Source organism: Nerophis lumbriciformis, linkage group LG01 (genome assembly GCF_033978685.3).
Source record: "Nerophis lumbriciformis linkage group LG01, RoL_Nlum_v2.1, whole genome shotgun sequence".
Lineage (NCBI taxonomy): Eukaryota > Metazoa > Chordata > Actinopteri > Syngnathiformes > Syngnathidae > Nerophis > Nerophis lumbriciformis.
Window position 1 is genome coordinate 9208211 of NC_084548.2, and position 19128 is coordinate 9227338.

The 19128-nt window shown below is 38.4% G+C and overlaps 1 protein-coding gene and 1 long non-coding RNA gene across 4 annotated transcripts in view; one reads left to right on the plus strand and one right to left on the minus strand.

Annotated features, from left to right (window-relative positions):
• LOC133615792 (uncharacterized) overlaps positions 1-5353 on the plus strand; it is a 517593-nt gene extending 512240 nt beyond the window's left edge. The window contains exon 2 of the long non-coding RNA XR_009816765.2: positions 4999-5353. This is a non-coding gene — a long non-coding RNA (uncharacterized lncRNA). The remainder of the gene's footprint in view (positions 1-4998) is intronic.
• The window catches only part of LOC133615711 (helicase ARIP4-like), a 187252-nt gene that overhangs the window by 16048 nt on the left and 152076 nt on the right, over positions 1-19128 (minus strand). For all 3 annotated transcript variants that reach the window (XM_061974507.1, XM_061974518.1, XM_061974512.1), the window contains 5 exons: positions 16892-17110; positions 11612-11730; positions 11359-11483; positions 5688-5787; positions 2543-2748 (listed from right to left, as the gene is read on the minus strand). In XM_061974507.1, coding sequence (XP_061830491.1) covers positions 2543-2748; positions 5688-5787; positions 11359-11483; positions 11612-11730; positions 16892-17110 — 769 coding nt within the window. The remainder of the gene's footprint in view (positions 1-2542; positions 2749-5687; positions 5788-11358; positions 11484-11611; positions 11731-16891; positions 17111-19128) is intronic.

A 19128-nucleotide genomic window follows, 5' to 3' on the forward strand; every position in this document is an offset into this window, starting at 1 on the left:
TGGACCCCGACTTAAACAAGTTGAAAAACTTATTCGGGTGTTACCATTTAGTGGTCAATTGTACGGAATATGTACTGTACTGTGCAATCTACTAATAAAAGTTTCAATCAATCAATCAATACTCAAGTAAAAAACTACATTTTCAAAGTAATAATTTCTTACTTCAAGCATGAAAAAAAAATCATGATGCCGAGCGCATATCATTATGTCAAGATAATGGCACTAGCATTTACGTAAGAATATCTTTCCACATATTGCGCAAAAAGGTCTCTTTTTTTTCTACCAAGAAAATTGCACTTGTTATTAGTGAGAATATACTTATTTTAAGGTGTTTTGGGGTTCATTGAGGTTAGCTAATTTTACTTGTTTTGGAAAGTCTTGACAAGCCGAATTTTCTTGTTCTATTGGCAGATAATTTTGCTTAGTTCAAATAAAATACCCCTAATTTTATTTAATTTTTTTCTTGTTTTTGAACACTGACTTTTTGCAGTGTAGTGGGGCAGTACAAGTACCTGGGAGTCCACTTGAACAGCAGACTGGACTGGAAGGACATGGACAAAGCTGTTTACAAGAAGGGCATGAGCAGACTCTTTTTCCTGAGGAAGCTTAGGTCCTTTAATGTGTGCAGCAAGCTGTTGGAGATATTTTATCAGTCTGTTGTGGCCAGTGCCCTGTACTTTGCAGTGGTTTGTTGGGGCAGCAGCACCAGCAAAAAGGGACTTAAACCGGATTGACAAACTGATCCGGAAAGCCGGCCGAACTATTGGCACGCAGTTGGAGGCCTTTGTGTCAGTGAGGGACAGGAGGACACTGGACAAACTGCTGGCCATCATGGACAATCCTGCCCACTCACTCCACCTGACAATTGAGGGACAGCGGAGCTCACAGTCCAACAGGCTCCTTCAGCTTCGTTCCCACAGAGTTCCATTCAAGAACTCCTTCATTCCGCACTCCATCCTGCTGTATAATCACTCGCCATACAGCAATAGATGATATCTGTCTATTACCTGACACCTGACATGTTAGCTACCTCTCTTTGTTTATAATTAGAGATGTCCTATAATGGCTTTTTTACCGATTTCCGATATTCCGATATTGTCCAACTCTAAATTACCGATACCTGGATGCATGAAACAATGTAAAAAGGTTTTCCCAAATAAATCAACTCAAGTTATGGAAAAAAATGCCAACATGGCACTGCCATATTTATTATTGAAGTCACAAAGTGCATTTTTTTTTTTAACATGCCTCAAAACAATAACAGTGCAATACTTTTTCATAACATGGTCACTACTGCCTAGTTTCTCTTGTTATATTCTTACTTTACTGTTATATTTTTATTCTCATTGTTGCTTTTTGTTTTTATTCTTATTGTAATATGTTTCTATTCTTTTTTCATTTATACCCCCATTATTTACTTTTTACCTTTTAAATTCGATCTCAATTCTGTACACTGCTACTGGAATTGTAATTTTCCTGAGGGAACTCTCCTGAAGGAATCAATAAAGTACTATCTATCTATCTATCTATCTATCTATCTATCTATCTATCTATCTATCTATCTATCTATCTATCCAAACAGCAACTTGGAATTTGGGACATACTCTCCCTGAGAGACTATGAGGAGGTTGAGGTGGGCGGGGTTGGGGTGGGTGGGTTAGCGGGGGATTTATATTGTAGCGTCCCGGAAGAGTTAGTACTGCAAGGGATTCTGGGTATTTGTTCTGTTGTGTTTATGTTGTGTTACGGTGCGGATGTTCTCCCGAAATGTGTTTGTCAGTCTTGTTTGGTGTGGGTGCACAGTGTGGCGCATATTTGTAACAGTGTTAAACTTGTTTATGCGGCCACCCCCAGTGTGACCTGTATGGCTGTTGATCAAGTATGCCTTGCATTAATTCGTGATGAGAACAGCTGGTAGATTTTATGTGACTCGGACGGCACGCAAAGGAAATGCCTTTAAGGTTTATTGGCACTCTGTACCTCTCCCTATATCTGTGTACACAGCGGCGTTTTAAAACGTCATACATTTTACTTTTAGAAACCGATACCGATAATTAAGAAACCGATACCGATAATTTCCGATATTACATTTTAAAGCATTTATCGGCCGATATTATCGGCAGCCCAATATTATCGGCAGCCCGATATTATCGGACATCCCTCTTTATAATGTATATTTTATACTCTCTATTTTATGCTGTAGCTGTTACATATACTGTAATATTGTACATGGTAACTGGGATTTGTTATATATTGTATATACTATATACAAATAAAATATAATAATATTATATATCAGTATATATTATATACTGAATATATAATATGTCAATATTACATATGTGTTTAATTTTATATTGCTTCTATGGTACATTTTTAGTCTACTTAATACCTGCATTATCCTTTCCATCCTTACTCTTTCCATCCTATTTAACTAAACTACTGTGTAGAACAATGTCCCTTGTGGATGAATAAAGTTTGTCTAAGTCTAAGTCTAACATGGAGGCAAAAGCAGAATGAAGTGGGGTGGAGTGTTCCTTACCAGACATGCCCTGTTTGGAGATCTGCCGGTCGTAGATCTTCTTCTCCAGCGTGAAGTCGCACACCAGCCTGTAGATGTGACACGCCTTCTTCTGCCCGTAGCGATACACACGGCACACGGCCTGGGCGTCATGGCAGGGGTTCCAGGAGGCGTCGAACACCACCACGCGGTTCGCCCCGATCAGGTTCACGCCCAGACAACCGGCTCTGAGACGCAGGAAGCAACGCTGTCCAGTTAGGGTCCTCAAAACCCCCTTGATAACATCACTGTTGCTGTGTGTGTGTGTGTGTGTTCTGGCAATGCTTACTTAATGGGGTCATCGCTCTGTTTACACAGTCACCTTTAGGGGACCTCTGACGGTATGGGGACAAAAAAACAGGTCCCCTAAAGGGAAACCTTTTTAAATGATAGTCAGATCCATTCTGAAGATGCCTAAGTGATTTTTAAGCTTTGGCCCATAAAACATGTTTACTGGTTAGTTTGAGTGTGAGACATTTGCACAGCAGCCCCCTCATCGGGCTGTGGCTGGTACTTGGTACAGTATTACCTTAAAGCATGATTCACATTCAGAATTTTCCATCCTTCTATATATGGTAGTTGGAGTTGCAAACAACTTCATTACTGCTAAATAGCAGTTTTCAGTAATGTCACAGAAGATGCAGGATTTGCTTTAACATTTACCGTATTTTTCGGACTATAAGTCGCATTTTTTTTCATAGTTTGGCCTGGGGTGCGACTTATACTCAGGAGTGATTTATGTGTGAGATTATTAACAAATTACCGTAAAATATCAAATAATATCATTTAGCTCATTCACGTGAGATACTAGGAGTGACAGATTGTTTTGTAAACGTATAGCATGTTCTATATGCTGTAGACGTACGTCATGTGACTGGGCAGGAGCCAATCAAAGCAGGGTTTCCCGCAGCGCTTTGTTGTTAAGGCGGCCGCCCTTAACAACAAAGAGCCACCGCCTAAACTAAAGTCTTTAAAAAAAAATTAAAAAAAATTTTTTTTTTTTTTTTTTTTGTCCTGTAAATTAAGCATGATGAGTTGAGCATTATGTCAGCATGCGGCCCCGCTTTTACCTCTTTATTTCAAATGCTTATTGCAAACGCTTATTTACAGTAAGTCATTAATTTGACTTAGTCATTATTTTGTCTTAGTAAGTCAATATTTACTAAGTCAAAATAATGACATACCGTATTTTTCGGACTATAAGTCGCAGTTTTTTTTCATAGTTTGGCCGGGGATGCGACTTATACTCAGGAGCGACTTATGTGTGAAATTATTAACACATTACCGTAAAATATCAAATAATATTATTTAGCTCATTCACGTAAGAGACTAGACCAGGGGTCGGCAACCCAAAATGTTGAAAGAGCCATATTGGACCACAAATACAAAAAAGTAATCGGTCTGGAGCCGCAAGAAATTAAAAGCCTTATATAAGTGTTTTGACATAAGTGTCTATATTAGCCTACTATCAAAATAACTATGTGTCGCAGGCTGACGCAAATCTTAGTTCACAGAAATGTTGAAATGTAATATTTATTCTAGACATTTTTACAAGATTGGAAAACAATAGTAAAACTTCTCAGAGGGTGAGATAACTCCTGGAAATAACTGTCTTAGAATGGCCAAAGGTATAGATGTGTGTCCGAGTTAAAGGAAACGGCAGGCTGTCTTCTTCTAATGGATTAATTACAATCTTTGCAAGCTAAGTAATGTTTGCTGTGGTCTGGAACAACATGGCACACAAACAACTATCAGAAATGCAGCCAATATTACATATAGATAATGTGTGATGAAACATGGAAAAATAGACTAAATACACAGAGCACAAAAGTAAAGGAAATTAAATGAGCTGAAGTATACCTACAAATGAGGCATAATGATGCAATATGTAAATAGCATGTTAGCATCGATTAGCTTGCAGTCATGCAATAACATCAACAAAACTCACCTTTGTGCATTCATGCACAGTGTAAAACTTTTGGTGGACAAAATGAGACAAAGGAGTGGCATAAAACACGGCGGCGGAGAAAGTTATAGATATAAACAAACTGTTGAGTCACAGTCCACACAACGGTGAGTTCAAGGGCCGCTCAAATTAGGACAAAACGACGCTCGCCAAATACTACCATCAGTGAAGCATGAACACAAACTTACTAAACAGTGGGCTTTCTAACAATTAGGAAAGTTTGTGTCGTGTTTGTCCTCCTACAGAAACCATATTACCACAAAAAAACATATTTTTCACACCATTTTTTTTCCATTTCCATACATTTTTGAAAAATCTCCATGGAGCCACCAGGGCGCAGCTAAAGAGCCGCATGTGGCTCTAGAGCCGCGGGTTGCTGACCCCTGGACTAGACGTATAAGATTTCATGGGATTTAGCGATTAGGAGTGACAGATTGTTTGGTAAACGTATAGCATGTTCTATATGTTATAGTTTTTTGAATGACTCTTACCATAATATGTTACGTTAACATACCAGTTGGTTATTTATGCCTCATATAACGTACACTTATTCACTATTCTTTATTTATTTTAAATTGCCTTTCAAATGTCTATTCTTGGTGTTGGCTTTTATCAAATACATTTCCCCCAAAAAATGCGACTTATACTCCAGTGCGACTTATATATGTTTTTTTCCTTCTTTATTATGCATTTTCGGCCGGTGCGACTTACACTCCGGAGCGCCTTATACTCCGAAAAATACGGTAAGTGGTGAAACTTCCTATAAGAGGACAGCTGTAGTGCTGTATTCTGAGGATCATGTCATATTTAATTTGAACTTTATTAAATTTTTTTTTTATTTATTTTTTTTTTTTAAATGGTCCTCAGTAGTCACATACAAATTTGTGTGAATTATGCAAAATGATTTAAATTTGGTCCCCATGAACCATATTAACTCTTTTTCCTCAGGGTCCCCAGTAAGAATGATCAGCACATTACTTCATCAATCCAGAGATTTAAAGACGTGTATGAGCTAACTGGGCAGTGGCCAATATATCTCTTTTTGTTTATGCCTCCACAACCTGTAGAAAGGGTGGTCCCCACAAGTGATGATCCAAAACTTGGTCCCCATTCCAAATTATAACATGTGTGTGTGTGTGTGTGTGTGTGCGTGCGTGTTACCGGGTCGATAGCAGGAAGACCAACGCTGAGGTGTTGTTGGGATCATTGAACTGGTTAATTAGTCTTTCTCGCTCAGAGGTGGTTGTGCTTCCATCAAGTCCTTGGAAAATAATGACACAAGCAGAGCAGAGTGTTAAACCAAACTAATATTTTATTACTACATATATCAAAGATGCTGCATTTTGGTGCAGGTCCGGGTAAAAGTGCAGATTTGCTCAAAAAGTCAAAGTTTTTTTATTTAATTAGTTTAATAATTAATTAGTTTAATAATTTAATTTACATTTAATTATTATGTACTATTATGTACTTGTCAGTTTCTGAAAGTTGTAAGAGTCATTTTACAGTACAACCAAACAGTAAGGGCGCATTTTATATGGACGTATTATTGGTTATCGGTTGGTATAATTGGTTCTTAATCTTCATTATTTACTTCAAGTTATTACAGTATGTCTATATAAACATATTTATTTTATTTGTTATTATTAAATTTGGCCAAAGGGGGCGTATTTCAATTTCTTACACACACTTTTTATTACATATGTTGGCCAGAGGGGGAGCACTTCAAATTTTTACACACACTTGTTATTTCATATGTTGACCAGAGGGGGAAGTGTGTTATTTCATATGTTGACCAGAGGGGGAGCACTTTTAAAGTTAAAGTTAAAGTTAAAGTACCAATGATTGTCACACACACACACACACACACACACACACACACACACACACACACACACACACACACACACACACACACACACACACACACACACACACACACACACACACACACACACACACACACACACACGAGGTGTGGCGAAATTATTCTCTGCATTTGACCCATCACCCTTGATCCTCCCCTGGGAGGTGAGGGGAGCAGTGAGCAGCAGCGGTGGCCGTGCCCGGGAATCATTTTTGGTGATTTAACCCCCAATTCCAACCCTTGATGCTGAGTGCCAAGCAGGGAGGTAATGGGTCCCATTTTTATAGTCTTTGGTATGACTCATATTGTGAGATATTCTTTTTTTTTCCAGAGTCATATATTTTTGGTACTTCACACATGCTAACTGTTTGCGTGTTAGCATTTTTTAGCTATTACAGTTTTTAAGTTGTTACCGAATTGTGATTCATAACTCGCCTCAGCACCTTTTCCAGATCTCCCGAAACTTCTCCCCATCCGTTTGTTTTATGTTTGTGCTGCAAACATTTTCGGTCTAACTCTTAAAGTTTTGAAGTTATTGGTTTTGCAGTATTTAATTGTTATTATACATAACCAAATCCCCAGCCATATCTAAATCTCCCCAAATGTGTCCCATTTGTTTGTGATGTGTTTAGTGCTGCAAAATGTTTTGATCAAACTATTATAGTTTTTCAGTTATTAACAAATTATGATTCATAACCAGCCCCCCACCTTCTCCAGATCGCTCCAAACTTGTCCCAATCGTTTGTACTGCATTTCGGCAGGTTTGTGCTGCAAAACTGGCCTAACTGTTATAGTTTTTAGGTTATTAACATTTTATGGAGCTGGTTATGAATCATTCATGAATTTGTTAATAACTTAAAAACAATTATAATTAGACCAAAACATTTTCCAGCACAAACGAATGGGCGAAGTTTGGGGAGATTTTGACATAGTTGATGTCACGTTATGATTAATACCATGGTAATTACATTACTAGAGATTATATTGTAGCGTCCCGGAAGAATTAGTACGGCAAAGGATTCTGGGTATTTGTTCTGTTGTGTTTATGTTGTGTTACGGTGCGGATGTTCTCCCGAAATGTGTTTGTCATTCTTGTTTGGTGTGGATTCACAGTGTGGCGCATATTTGCAACAGTGTTAAAGTTGTTTATACGGCTACCCTCAGTGTGACCTGTATGGCTGTTGAACAAGTATGCATTGCATTAATTCGTGATGAGAACAGCATATTATGTGACTCGGACGGCACGCAAAGGAAATGTCTTTAAGGTTTATTGGCACTCTGTACCTCTCCCTACGTCCGTGTACACAGCGGCGTTTTAAAACGTCATACATTGTACTTTTAGAAACCGATACCGATAATTATGTAACCGATACCGATATTTACCGATATTACATTTTAAAGCATTTATCGGCCGATAATATTGGACATCCCTAGTTAATACCATAAAAAACATAACATGTTAAACTAATAAACGATAACGGCACAAAAAAAAAAAAATGCCTGCTTAAATGTAGCACAAATGATTGGGATGAGTTTGGACAGTGAATGACAAAACGTTGATAACTTAAAAACTATAATACACCAAAAATGTTTTTAGCACAAACTAATGGGACATGTTGGGGGATATTTTTGACACAGTTGGGTTTTGTAGTTATGATTAATAACACATTAACTACACGTTAATAACATAAAACCATAAAACGTTAATAACTTAAACACTATACTAGTGAGAGCTAATATTTTTGCAGCACAAACGATTGGGACTGGTTTGGGGAGGTATTGACAAGGTGGGGTGGGAGCTGGTTATGAATAATGAAAACTTAATAACTTCAAAATTATTAGTCAGACAAAAAAATATTTGCAGTACAAACGTAGCACAAACGGTACACCATACTTGCCAACCCTCCCGGATTTTCCGGGAGACTCCCAAAATTCAGCGCCTCTCCCGAAAACCTCCCGGGACAAATTTTCTCCCGAAAATCTCCCGAAATTCAGGCGGACTCAGGTCCATGAGGACCAGAGTCCGCTAACCCACAATATAACCAGCATACCTGCCCAATCATGTTATAACTGTAGAATGATGGAGGGCGAGTTCTTGGTTTCTTATGTGGGTTTATTGTTAGGCAGTTTCATTAACGTCCTCCCAGCGCGGCAACAACACACAACAAGAGCAGTCACGTTTTTGTATACTGTAAAGCAGTTCGTCTGCCGTAAACAGCAATGTTGTGACACTCTTAAACAGGACAATACTGCCATCTAGTGCATTTGATGAAAGCACTTTTGTGCGTGCCACACATCAATGCATCATCAGAGAGGGTGTTCAGCATGGTTAGAAAAATAGTGACAGAGAATAGAACAAGGATGGACAATTCAACCCTTAACTCAACAATGAGTAGATGAGTGTTATGTGTGTGTATATGTGTAAATAAATGAACACTGAAATTCAAGTATTTATTTTATATATATATATATATATATATATGAAATACTTGACTTGGTGAATTCTAGCTGTAAATATACTCCTCCCCTTTTAGCCGCGCCCCCAACCACGCACCCTCCCACCCTGACCACGCCCATCCCCACCCCCCGAAATCGGAGGTCTCAAGGTTGGCAAGTATGCGGTACACACCTCAGTCATATATTTTGATACTTGACAAATGCTAGCTGTTAGCATGCTAATGTTAACATGTTTGCTTTTTTATTTTAATCAAAGTTTGCAGCCTTGCAGAGTCATATATTTTGGTATTTGACAAATGCTAACTGTTAGCGTGTTATTTTTTTTATTCAGCAAAATTTACAGGGATACACCTCAGAGTCATATTTGGGTACTTGACCCATGCTAACTCTTATAAACCAGGATTTTTTTTCTTTCTTTTATTTTTTTAGCTATGAGTCATATTTTGGTACTTGACAGATGGTTAGGCTGTCAAGTAGCATGCTAACAGTTAGCATGTTTATAAAACATGAACATTAATGACAAAATCTAGGCATAGCATTGATGGTGTAAAAATAATGATTAATGACACATTTGTATTACTGTGGATTATATGATATAACAAAGTAATAAAGACGAATTGTGTTTATATAATAAAAACAGACAATGTTGGTTATGGATTTAATTAGATACTGTATTTAAATAATTAAATTATATAATTTCCTTATGGAAGAAACGAGGATGCGTAATCCTGACTATTTGATGAAATAGATTAATTTTCCATATTTATTTTTGTAATTGCATGTCCCCCAACATCTCTATTTATATGTAATGCGTGGACAATAAAAAGCAAAATGTTGGCATACATAAAGTAACCCCTTTTCCACATAGGAATCTTTCTCATTGACAAGGGTTTGAAAAAAACTTTATGACCTAATTTATCCTGGATGAATAAAAATAATCCAAAGGTTTCCTGAAAATGTACCTAGGTGGGGATTTTTTTTTGTGATTTCAGGGACTTTGACCAGCAGTGGAAACGCAAACCACAAAGCCCAGAAGACCACACGAACATTTAAACATATTTCGCCCTGGTAATTGATGTTCCTGGAGATGTCGGCGTAAAAGTGACTACACACAAACAAAGTTAAAACTTGTTAAAATTGTAATTAGGTGTAATTGTATAGGAAGAGGTAATTAAAAGAAATACAAAAAAACTCAAGACTGTAAATTAATTGAATTGCCGGCCAAAAACCAGCAGGTGGCAGCACTTACTAGAAGTTAATGGGCCAAAAAATGCATAGGGTAGATGCAACCATAGACATATGCAGCATGAGTGCTAGCTGAGAAGACGCGGGGCCGCCATCTTGGAGTGGTGATCTGCTCCACTCAGTGCAATTCATTTGGCAGGAGCAATGAACTGTCAGCGCATTTAATTCATTTTTCCTCACTGAATACCACTGATTTTCACACGTTTTTTTGTCATACGTGTAGCTATGATAAAGGACACATGTTTTGGCGTGTTTTATTATTCATAGTTTGCTTAAGAGTAATAGAATATTCTTATATGCTAAAGTGACCAGACGTCCGAGATCAAAACTGGGAATATAATCCCAGAGAACGGGGAAAAAAACGGTCAGCTATTTTTAAGTTGAAGAAACAATATGATTAGGTTATATATACATGCGTATATCCTACATAAACAATGTATTAGATATCTAAATATTTTAGGGACCTATAGACTGTATCTCTGTTGCTGCAGCAGCAGATAGTTTATTCTGTTTTGACACTTTGTATTGATATTTTGTACTACATTCTTCCCATAAATTATAATATTTACAGTGATTGTTTTATATGTATTTTTTATGTATGTCGCTTTGGATAAAAGTGTCTGCCAAACACTTAAACATAAAAAAAAAAAAACCCACCTCAAATTCTTTATATCAGCTAAAACCACCAATCTGTTTCACTGGATTCAGAATAAAACCTTACAATTTTTATCTTCATCATTTATTTCAACTTTCATCATTTATTTCAACTTTATGTTATTCAAGTATAACATTTTTAAATTGAATTAATTTCATTGACAAGCAAAATTCTATTATGGTCATACTCTTGTTTGCTAGCGGCTACGATTTCAGTACTATTGAAGATTTTCGCTCCTTCTCAATTCTGTGGTAATATTCTTTTCACAAAATGCAACCAATAACATGTTAATGTTAAATCTTACTTGTGAAAAGTAATCCCCCGATTCCTATTTTCAGCAGTCCGCTCATTTGAGCAGGAAAACGCTGAACACCAGCCCGGCATCTTTGTTTTCTACCTGTCAACTGTCAGTTTAGGCTGCTCGCCGGCTCCTCATCACCACTTCAAGATGGCAGCCGAATTTCTCGCGTCACAGCAGCCAATGCTGCGTCTACTTATAAGATGTCTATGGATGCAACTAATGTGCATATATTTTCTATATTCTCCTGCTAATAACACATACACTATTTGACATATTTGTAGTGTTAAAAGCAACACTAATGAACACTTACTGTAATAGTGGACATTTCTGACCCAGTTCCGACTTGGTCTGTCTCTGCTGGAGGTGTTGGGTGAAGGAGGGACTGGTCTCTTTGCAAGGAAGTCCTCAATCACGGTCAGAGTGGACAAACTCTGACTGGAAGAAACAGAAAGGGGAGAACATAGGAATCAAACTAAGAGCCATGACAGGATCAAATGATCCATCTTTCTGTGTAATAAATGATGGCTCACATAAATTGCAGGTCACCCAGATGTGTCTTTTACCTGAAAACCAGAAGTTTATCTCCCTTCCTGACGCTCTCCTCTATCAGGTGGAACAGCAGCACCATTTTGGCAGAGTTCTCCAAGATGCCGGGCTTGTAATCGCACATGATGTCCTTCGCCTGGGAGCACAGGAGAGTCAAACATCAGCACCTCCGACGTCTTACAATTCACAATTTAGTTCCAAAGGCCAAAGCAACAAAACCGACATCACTCAGGACATCACACATAAATCACCTGAGACCAGGGATGGGTACCTTTCACATTTCAATCCACACCGTACCGATTCCCAGGTACTGGGAATCAATACCGGTACTCATTTTTGTTACTTTTTCTGTGACTCTTAATGAACTTTAATTATTTGAAGAATAACATTTAACACTGAGCTATGTTGCAATCTTGTTTTCTTATATTTCTGCAGTGTTGGGACTAACGCGTTACAAAGTAATGTGTTACTGTAACGCCGTTAGTTTCGGCGGTAACGAGTAGTCCAACGCGTAATTTTTTATATTCAGTAACTCAGTTACCGTTACTACATGATGCGTTACTGCGTTATTTTTTCTGTAGTATCAGCTAGAAACTGAGAAGATCTGAGTGTGTTTTCCTGGAAAGCTGCAGAAGAGAGAAAAGAGAGGCGCGCTGTGTGTGTGTGTGTTTGTGTGTGTGTGGGGGGGTGGTGTCTGTGTTTACTAACAAGACATCATCGCAGAGCCAAAGTCGAGTTTCTTAACATGTAGATATTCTCACTACTTTTCTTTTGTCGAGCACAAAGAAAATAACATTTTAGTTAAATGTAAGTTGTGTCTTGGATCAAAGATCCTGTCTACTGCCCATAACAGCAATTCAAATCTGCTGAAACAGCTACAAAAGCAACATGCTTCGACGAAGCTAGTAAAGACAGACACACTTCACCTCCATCTCCACCTGAGCAACAGCGGCTGGATTTTAACGGAGGGACTGCTAGCCAGGACAACATTAATAGAGCCATTGTAGCGTATGTGCTAGAAGACATGCAGGCTATTTCTACAGTGGAGTCACCCGCTTTCAGGCAGCTAATTAGCATGATATCGGGCATCAAACAGCAAATGGCACAGAAAACATTTTCCACGTACCTGGACACTGTGGACAGTAAGTACATAAACATGGAAAGCGAGCTAAAGAAAACACTCCAAACTCTGCCTCTGCTCATCATTCGGCACTGAAGGTACACACACTCTGTCAATTCCCTTATATACTCTTTCATTCTAGACTTCTAGAGTGTTTGATTATCACATCACTCTAAATGTATTGACTATAAAGTTCACAATCTTTCCTTTTTTTCTAAACTAAAACTGGGGAAATGTGTAGAGTGTTCTGGGCTTCAGGCATGATTTTATTTCAGAATTCCTTGAGAGAAAAAAACGCCTGGTTAGGCTTTGTGTATGTCATGTGTGCCTTCCTTGGTTTACAGCTATGTTGTTATTATGCTGTTTGTTACTTATGTATGTTATGTTGCAGCTATTTAAAATAGTTTGGTCAATTTGTTCTGGTCTGAAACAAATTGGCCCTTTGAAACATATCTTTGTCTTTGTGTGTTGTATGTAGACCACATTGCTTCGCAAAGTTCAGTGATGCAAATGCATGTCAAGTTGATCAACAGATTGTATTATTCTCCAGTGCAATAACAGTACTGAAATGAAGGCTAAAAGGGCATTAAAGGGGAATTAAAAAAAATAAAAAATAAAAATAAAATAGAACTAAATAGTTACTTTTTACAGTAACGCATTACTTTTTGGTGTAAGTAACTGAGTTAGCAAAAGAGTTACTTTTGAAATAAAGTAACTAGTAACTGTAACTAGTTACTGGTTTTCAGTAACTAACCCAACACTGTATTTATGTGTCTCATTTGCAAGTACTGTACTGTATTGTGTAGTAGACTTTGCATGTAGTTGCAATTCCAGGACATTAGATGTCAGTAGTGTATAGACTATGGTGTGTTGCCGTAGCCAGGAAATAGTCTTTGCCATTAAGTTGAGTGTGCCTGTCTTTTCTTTTGTTGTTTATAATGGAAGTATTGTACTTATTACACACCAGCTGTTTGATTGTAACATGCATCTGAGTCGAAGTTTTCATAATCAAATTTGGAGGTGTCGAACTCGCCATGTAAATTTGCTAATGCTAATCGGTAGCATGTCTATGGCACATAATAATATAAATTAGCATCAAGCTAGCGCATTTTGGAAAAGTGGAGCCTTACTGCACTTTTGAGAGCCTTCTTTTTGTTTTGCTCACATGGAAAAGTGTAAGTCCACTCATTCTAGCATGCTAACTTTTTTAGCCAGTTTTACAGCCGAGAATGTCAGTCTTATAACTTGGTACCTGACACATGCTAACTGTTAACATACTAAGATTAGCATTCTAGAATGCTAGCTTTTTTTTGACTGTTTTGAAGCCGAACACTCAAGACTCATAACTTTGTACTTGACACATGCTAGTGTTAGCATTCTAGCATGCTAACTTTTTTAGCCAGTTTTACAGCTGAGCACATCAGTCATATAACTTGGTACCTGACACATGCTAACTGCTAGCATGCTAAGATTAGCATTAGCATGCTAACTTTTCTTTAGCCAATTTTGCAGCCAAACTCCCAAGACTCATGTGACTTGTTACTTGGCACATGCTAATGTTGGCATTCTAGCGTGCTAACTTTTTTAGCCAGTTTTACAGCCCAGCACATCAATCATATAACTTGGTACCTGACACATGCTAACTGTTAGCATGCTAAGATTAGCATTCTAGCATACTAACGTTAGCATGCTAGCTTTTTTTTTTTTTTTTTGCAGCCGAACGCTCAAGACTCATAACTTTGTACTTGACACATGTTATTGTTAGCATTCTAGCATGCTAACTTCTTTTTTTTGCTAGTTTTACGGCCGAGCACCTCAGATGTTGAGTGCTTGACTGCTTGTTTCCCGACCAAGCGCTTGAGCCTGCCCAGTCTGCAACCAGCCGGACGTGACTTCATTGAAGTATTGCATTGTTTTAAGTGAATCGGCCGGTACATGCAAACTAGTGATGGGTCCGGCAACACCGATGCATCGGCGCATGCGTCGAGCTCATAGAGCGAAACCCTGTGTCGGTGCGCGTACCGCTTTTAGAAAGTCACGTGACCGATCATGAGCTGTTTTGGTCACGTGACCGATACGCGAACTGTCGCACTGACGCCTCCTCTGTGCCCTGTGAGCGGCTCTTTTCTACAGCCGGAGAAATAATAACTAAGAAGAGAAAGCGTCTAAAATTGAATACGTTGGAAAAACTGTTTTTTTTTTTTAATAAAAATGTGTAAAAATAGATAAATATTTTCCAGGTCCACAAGCAACCTCATTCACAACACGTTCTCTTAGATTTCCATGTTATGATACATGTTCACATTATTTATTGACTGTATCTAAAAAAGACAAAAAATATATTTTTATTTAAATGAAGTTATGAAATAATCCTAAATGAAATACAATGACTTGGTTTATATTATTGTATATACTAGGTCAGTGGTTCTCAACCTTTTTTCAGCAATGTACCCCCTGCGAATTTTTTTAAAATTCAAATACCCCCTAATCAGAGCAAAGCAATTTTGGTTGAAAAAAAAAAGATGAAGTAAAATACAGCACTATGTCATCAGTTTCTGATTTATTAAATTGTATAACAGTGCAAAATATTGCTCATTTGTGGTGGTCTTTCTTGAACTATTTGGAAAAAAAGATATACAAATAGATACTCAGTGGCCTAGTGGTTAGAGTGTCCGCCCTGAGATCGGTAGGTTGTGAGTTCAAACCCCGGCCGAGTCATACCAAAGACTATAAACATGGGACCCATTACCTCCCTGCTTGGCACTCAGCATCAAGGGTTGGAATTGGGGGTTAAATCACCAAAATGATTCCCGGGCGCGGCCACCGCTGCTGCCCACTGCTCCCCTCACCTCCCAGGGGGTGATCAAGGGTGATGGGTCAAATGCAGAGAATAATCTCGCCACACCTAGTGTGTGTGTGACAATCATTGGTACTTTAACTTTAAAAACTTGTTGAAAAATAAACAAGTGATTCAATTATAAATAAAGATTTCTACACCTAGAAGTAATAATCAACTTAAAGTGCCCTCTTTGGGGATTGTATTAGAGCTCCATCTGGATTCATGAACTTAATTCTAAACATTTCTTCACAAAAAAAAAAATCTTTAACATCAATATTTATGGAACATGTCCACAAAAAATCTAGCTGTCAACACTGAATGCATTGTTGCATTTCTTTTCACAGTTCTTTTTGACAGACATTTTAGTGACAAACCTGAGCTTGTGCTTCACTGAGTTTATGAACTTACATTCATATTTTGTTGAAGTATTATTCAATAAATATATTTATAAAGGATTTCTGAATTGTTGCTATTTTTAGAATATTTAAAAAAAATCTCACGTATCCCTTGGCATACCTTCAAGTACCCCCAGGGGTACGCGTACCCCCATTTGAGAACCACTGTACTAGGTCATAAAATCAGTGTCAGTTGAGTCGGTCCATAGGTTGCCTGTAGGGATTTTTAATGTCCAGCAGGTGTCAGTATTTAGTGACACAGTATCGACACAGTATCAATACAGTTTTGCAATGTGTCGAAACGTTTCATGAGGCCTCATCAACCCATCACTAGTGCAAACTACTCGAGACTTCAGCTCAGTCGAGCATCAAAGTAAAGTGACTGTTTTTCTTTTTCTTTGACTTTCTGGGGTTTTATTCGAAATGAAGGAGCAGCGTAAGAAGAGACGTACTGTGTTCGAACACTTTTGTTTATCGCGACCGTGTGTGTGGTCACAAAGTTAAGGCAGGTGTTTGTTGTTATTTTTTATGTCCCGACAATGGTTAGCTTCTTTTAACGTGGTTTTGTTTATTTCGTTGACCACTGACCGAAGAAATAATCCATCCAATCCATTTTCTACCGCTTGTCCCTTTCGAGGTTGCGGGGGGGTGCTGGAGCCTATCTCAGCTGCATTCGGGCGGAAGGCGGCGTACACCCTGGACAAGTTGCCACCTCATCGCAGGGCCAACACAGATAGACAGACAACATTCACACTCATAATAATGAAAATTAAATTAAAAAAAATGCCTGCAAAGGCTGATAAAGGTAGAGTTGTGCCCAAAACTGAGCAAATAACTCAGAGCAACAAGCATACTTTCTTTCTGGGACATTCCATAAATGGGTCATGAGTTATTTTTACCTCTGTGATTGATATTGTATCAGATTATGCAAAGAAAAACTTACCCATTCATACGTGATGACCTGGTTGGCCCTGTCCTGTAACTGGTTGAGACTCAGTCCACCAATGGGGTTTGGAGTTTCCAGGGGCTTTGGCTTCTGATTGGCTGCAGTGGGACACCTGGTGTGTGCAGCTGAGGTGATGTCGTCAAGGTCCAGGTCCTGGTCACTGGCCAGGTTTTCCTTCTGTATGGCCTCGTACAGCACGTCTGGATGGTTCCAAATCTTAAAAAAATAAGTGAAGACACTTTTTTTTTCACATCTGTGTGACAGTTAAAAGTGTCCTACCATGTAAAAGTAACATGTCTTTCAAATTTTTCAGACAGTCTAGTAAAGCTCTCAAACGGTGGTATGCGGGCTCCATTTAGTTGCATGCCAAATAAGTCTGTAAATATTTACCGTATTTTTCGGACTATAGGTCGCAGTTTTTTTCATAGTTTGGCCGGGTGCGACTTATACTCAGGAGCGACTTATGTGTGAAATTATTAACACATTACCGTAAAATATCAAATAATATTATTTAGCTAATTCACGTAAGAGACTCGACGTATAAGATTTCATCGGATTTAGCAATTAGGAGTGACTAAATTGGCCCTAGTGTGTGAATGTGAGTGTGAATGTTGTCTGTCTATCTGTGTTGGCCCTGCGATGAGGTGGCGACTTGTCCAGGGTGTACCCCGCCTTCCGCCCAATTGTAGCTGAGATAGGCTCCAGCGCCCCCGCGACCCCAAAGGGAATAAGCGGTAGGAAATGGATGGATGGAGTGACAGATTGTTTGGTAAACGTATAGCACAGGGGTCGGCAACCCAAAATGTTGAAAGAGCCATATTGGACCAAAAATACAAAAAAAATCTGTCTGGAGCCGCAAAGAATTAAAAGCCATATTACATACAGATAGTGTGTCATGAGATATAAATTGAATTAAGAGGACTTAAAGAAAACTAAATGACCTCAAATATAGCTACAAATGAGGCATTATGATGCAATATGTACATATAGCTAGCCTAAATAGCATGTTAGCATCGATTAGCTTGCAGTCATGCAGTGACCAAATATGTCTGATTAGCACTCCAACAAGTCAATAACATCAACAAAACTCACCTTTCATGCACAACCTTAAAAGTTTGGTGGACAAAATGAGACAGAAAAAGAAGTGGCATAAAACACGTCCTCGAAAGTCATACATGTAAACAAACTACGGTGAGTTCAAGGACCGCCAAAATTAGTAGGACAAAACGTCGCTCGCCAAATACTGGAATCAGTGAAGCATGTTTAATATAAACAGTGTGCTTTATAACAATTAGGGAGGTTTGTGTCATGTTTTTCTTCCTACAGAAACCATATTAAAACAAAAAATAGATTTTTTTTCCCCTCATCTTTTTCCATTTTTCATACATTTCCGAAAAAGCTCCAGAGAGCCACTAGGGCGGCGCTAAAGAGCCGCATGCGTCTCTAGAGCCGCGGGTTGCCGAACCCTGGTATAGCATGTTCTATATGTTATAGTTATTTGAATGACTCTTACCATAATATGTTACGTTAACATACCAGGCACGTTCTCAGTTGGTTATTTATGCCTCATATAATGTATGCCATGTCTGTGTAATCATGTTTTGTTTTGTTAAGTTATTGGACTCTTTAGTTTCTGGCTTTTCACTCCCTTGTCTTGTTTCCATGGTTACCCATTAGTTTCACCTGTTCCACGTTTGGACTCATTGTGCACTCTTGTTTGTCACCATAGCAACCCATTAGTTTTCACCTGCCCTCACGACTCACGCACCTGTCTTTAATCATGTCACTATTATTTAAACCCATTGTTGCCAGGAAGTCTCCCTGGCGACATCATACCCCTGACTTTCTGCTTCTCACTCTGTTTACCTCTGCGCACTTCATGCCATGTCAAGTAAGTTTTTTCTATTCATGCCACAGTTAGCGACTTTTGTTCATGTACATAGTTTTTTGCCCACGTGCAAGTCTTTTTGTTTCGTTAGTCAAGTTTGTACTTCCGCCTTGAGCACGCTTTTTGTTCCTTTGTTAGTGTAAAATAAATAATGTCTTCACCTTCACGCCATGTCTGGTCCAAATGTTCATTTGCACCACGGGAGAACAAACCACGCCAAAGTCCTAGTCTTGACAACGTACACTTATTCAGCCTGTTGTTCACTATTCTTTATTTATTTTAAATTGCCTTTCAAATGTCTATTCTTGGTGTTGGGTTTTATCAAATAAATTTCCCCAAAAAATGC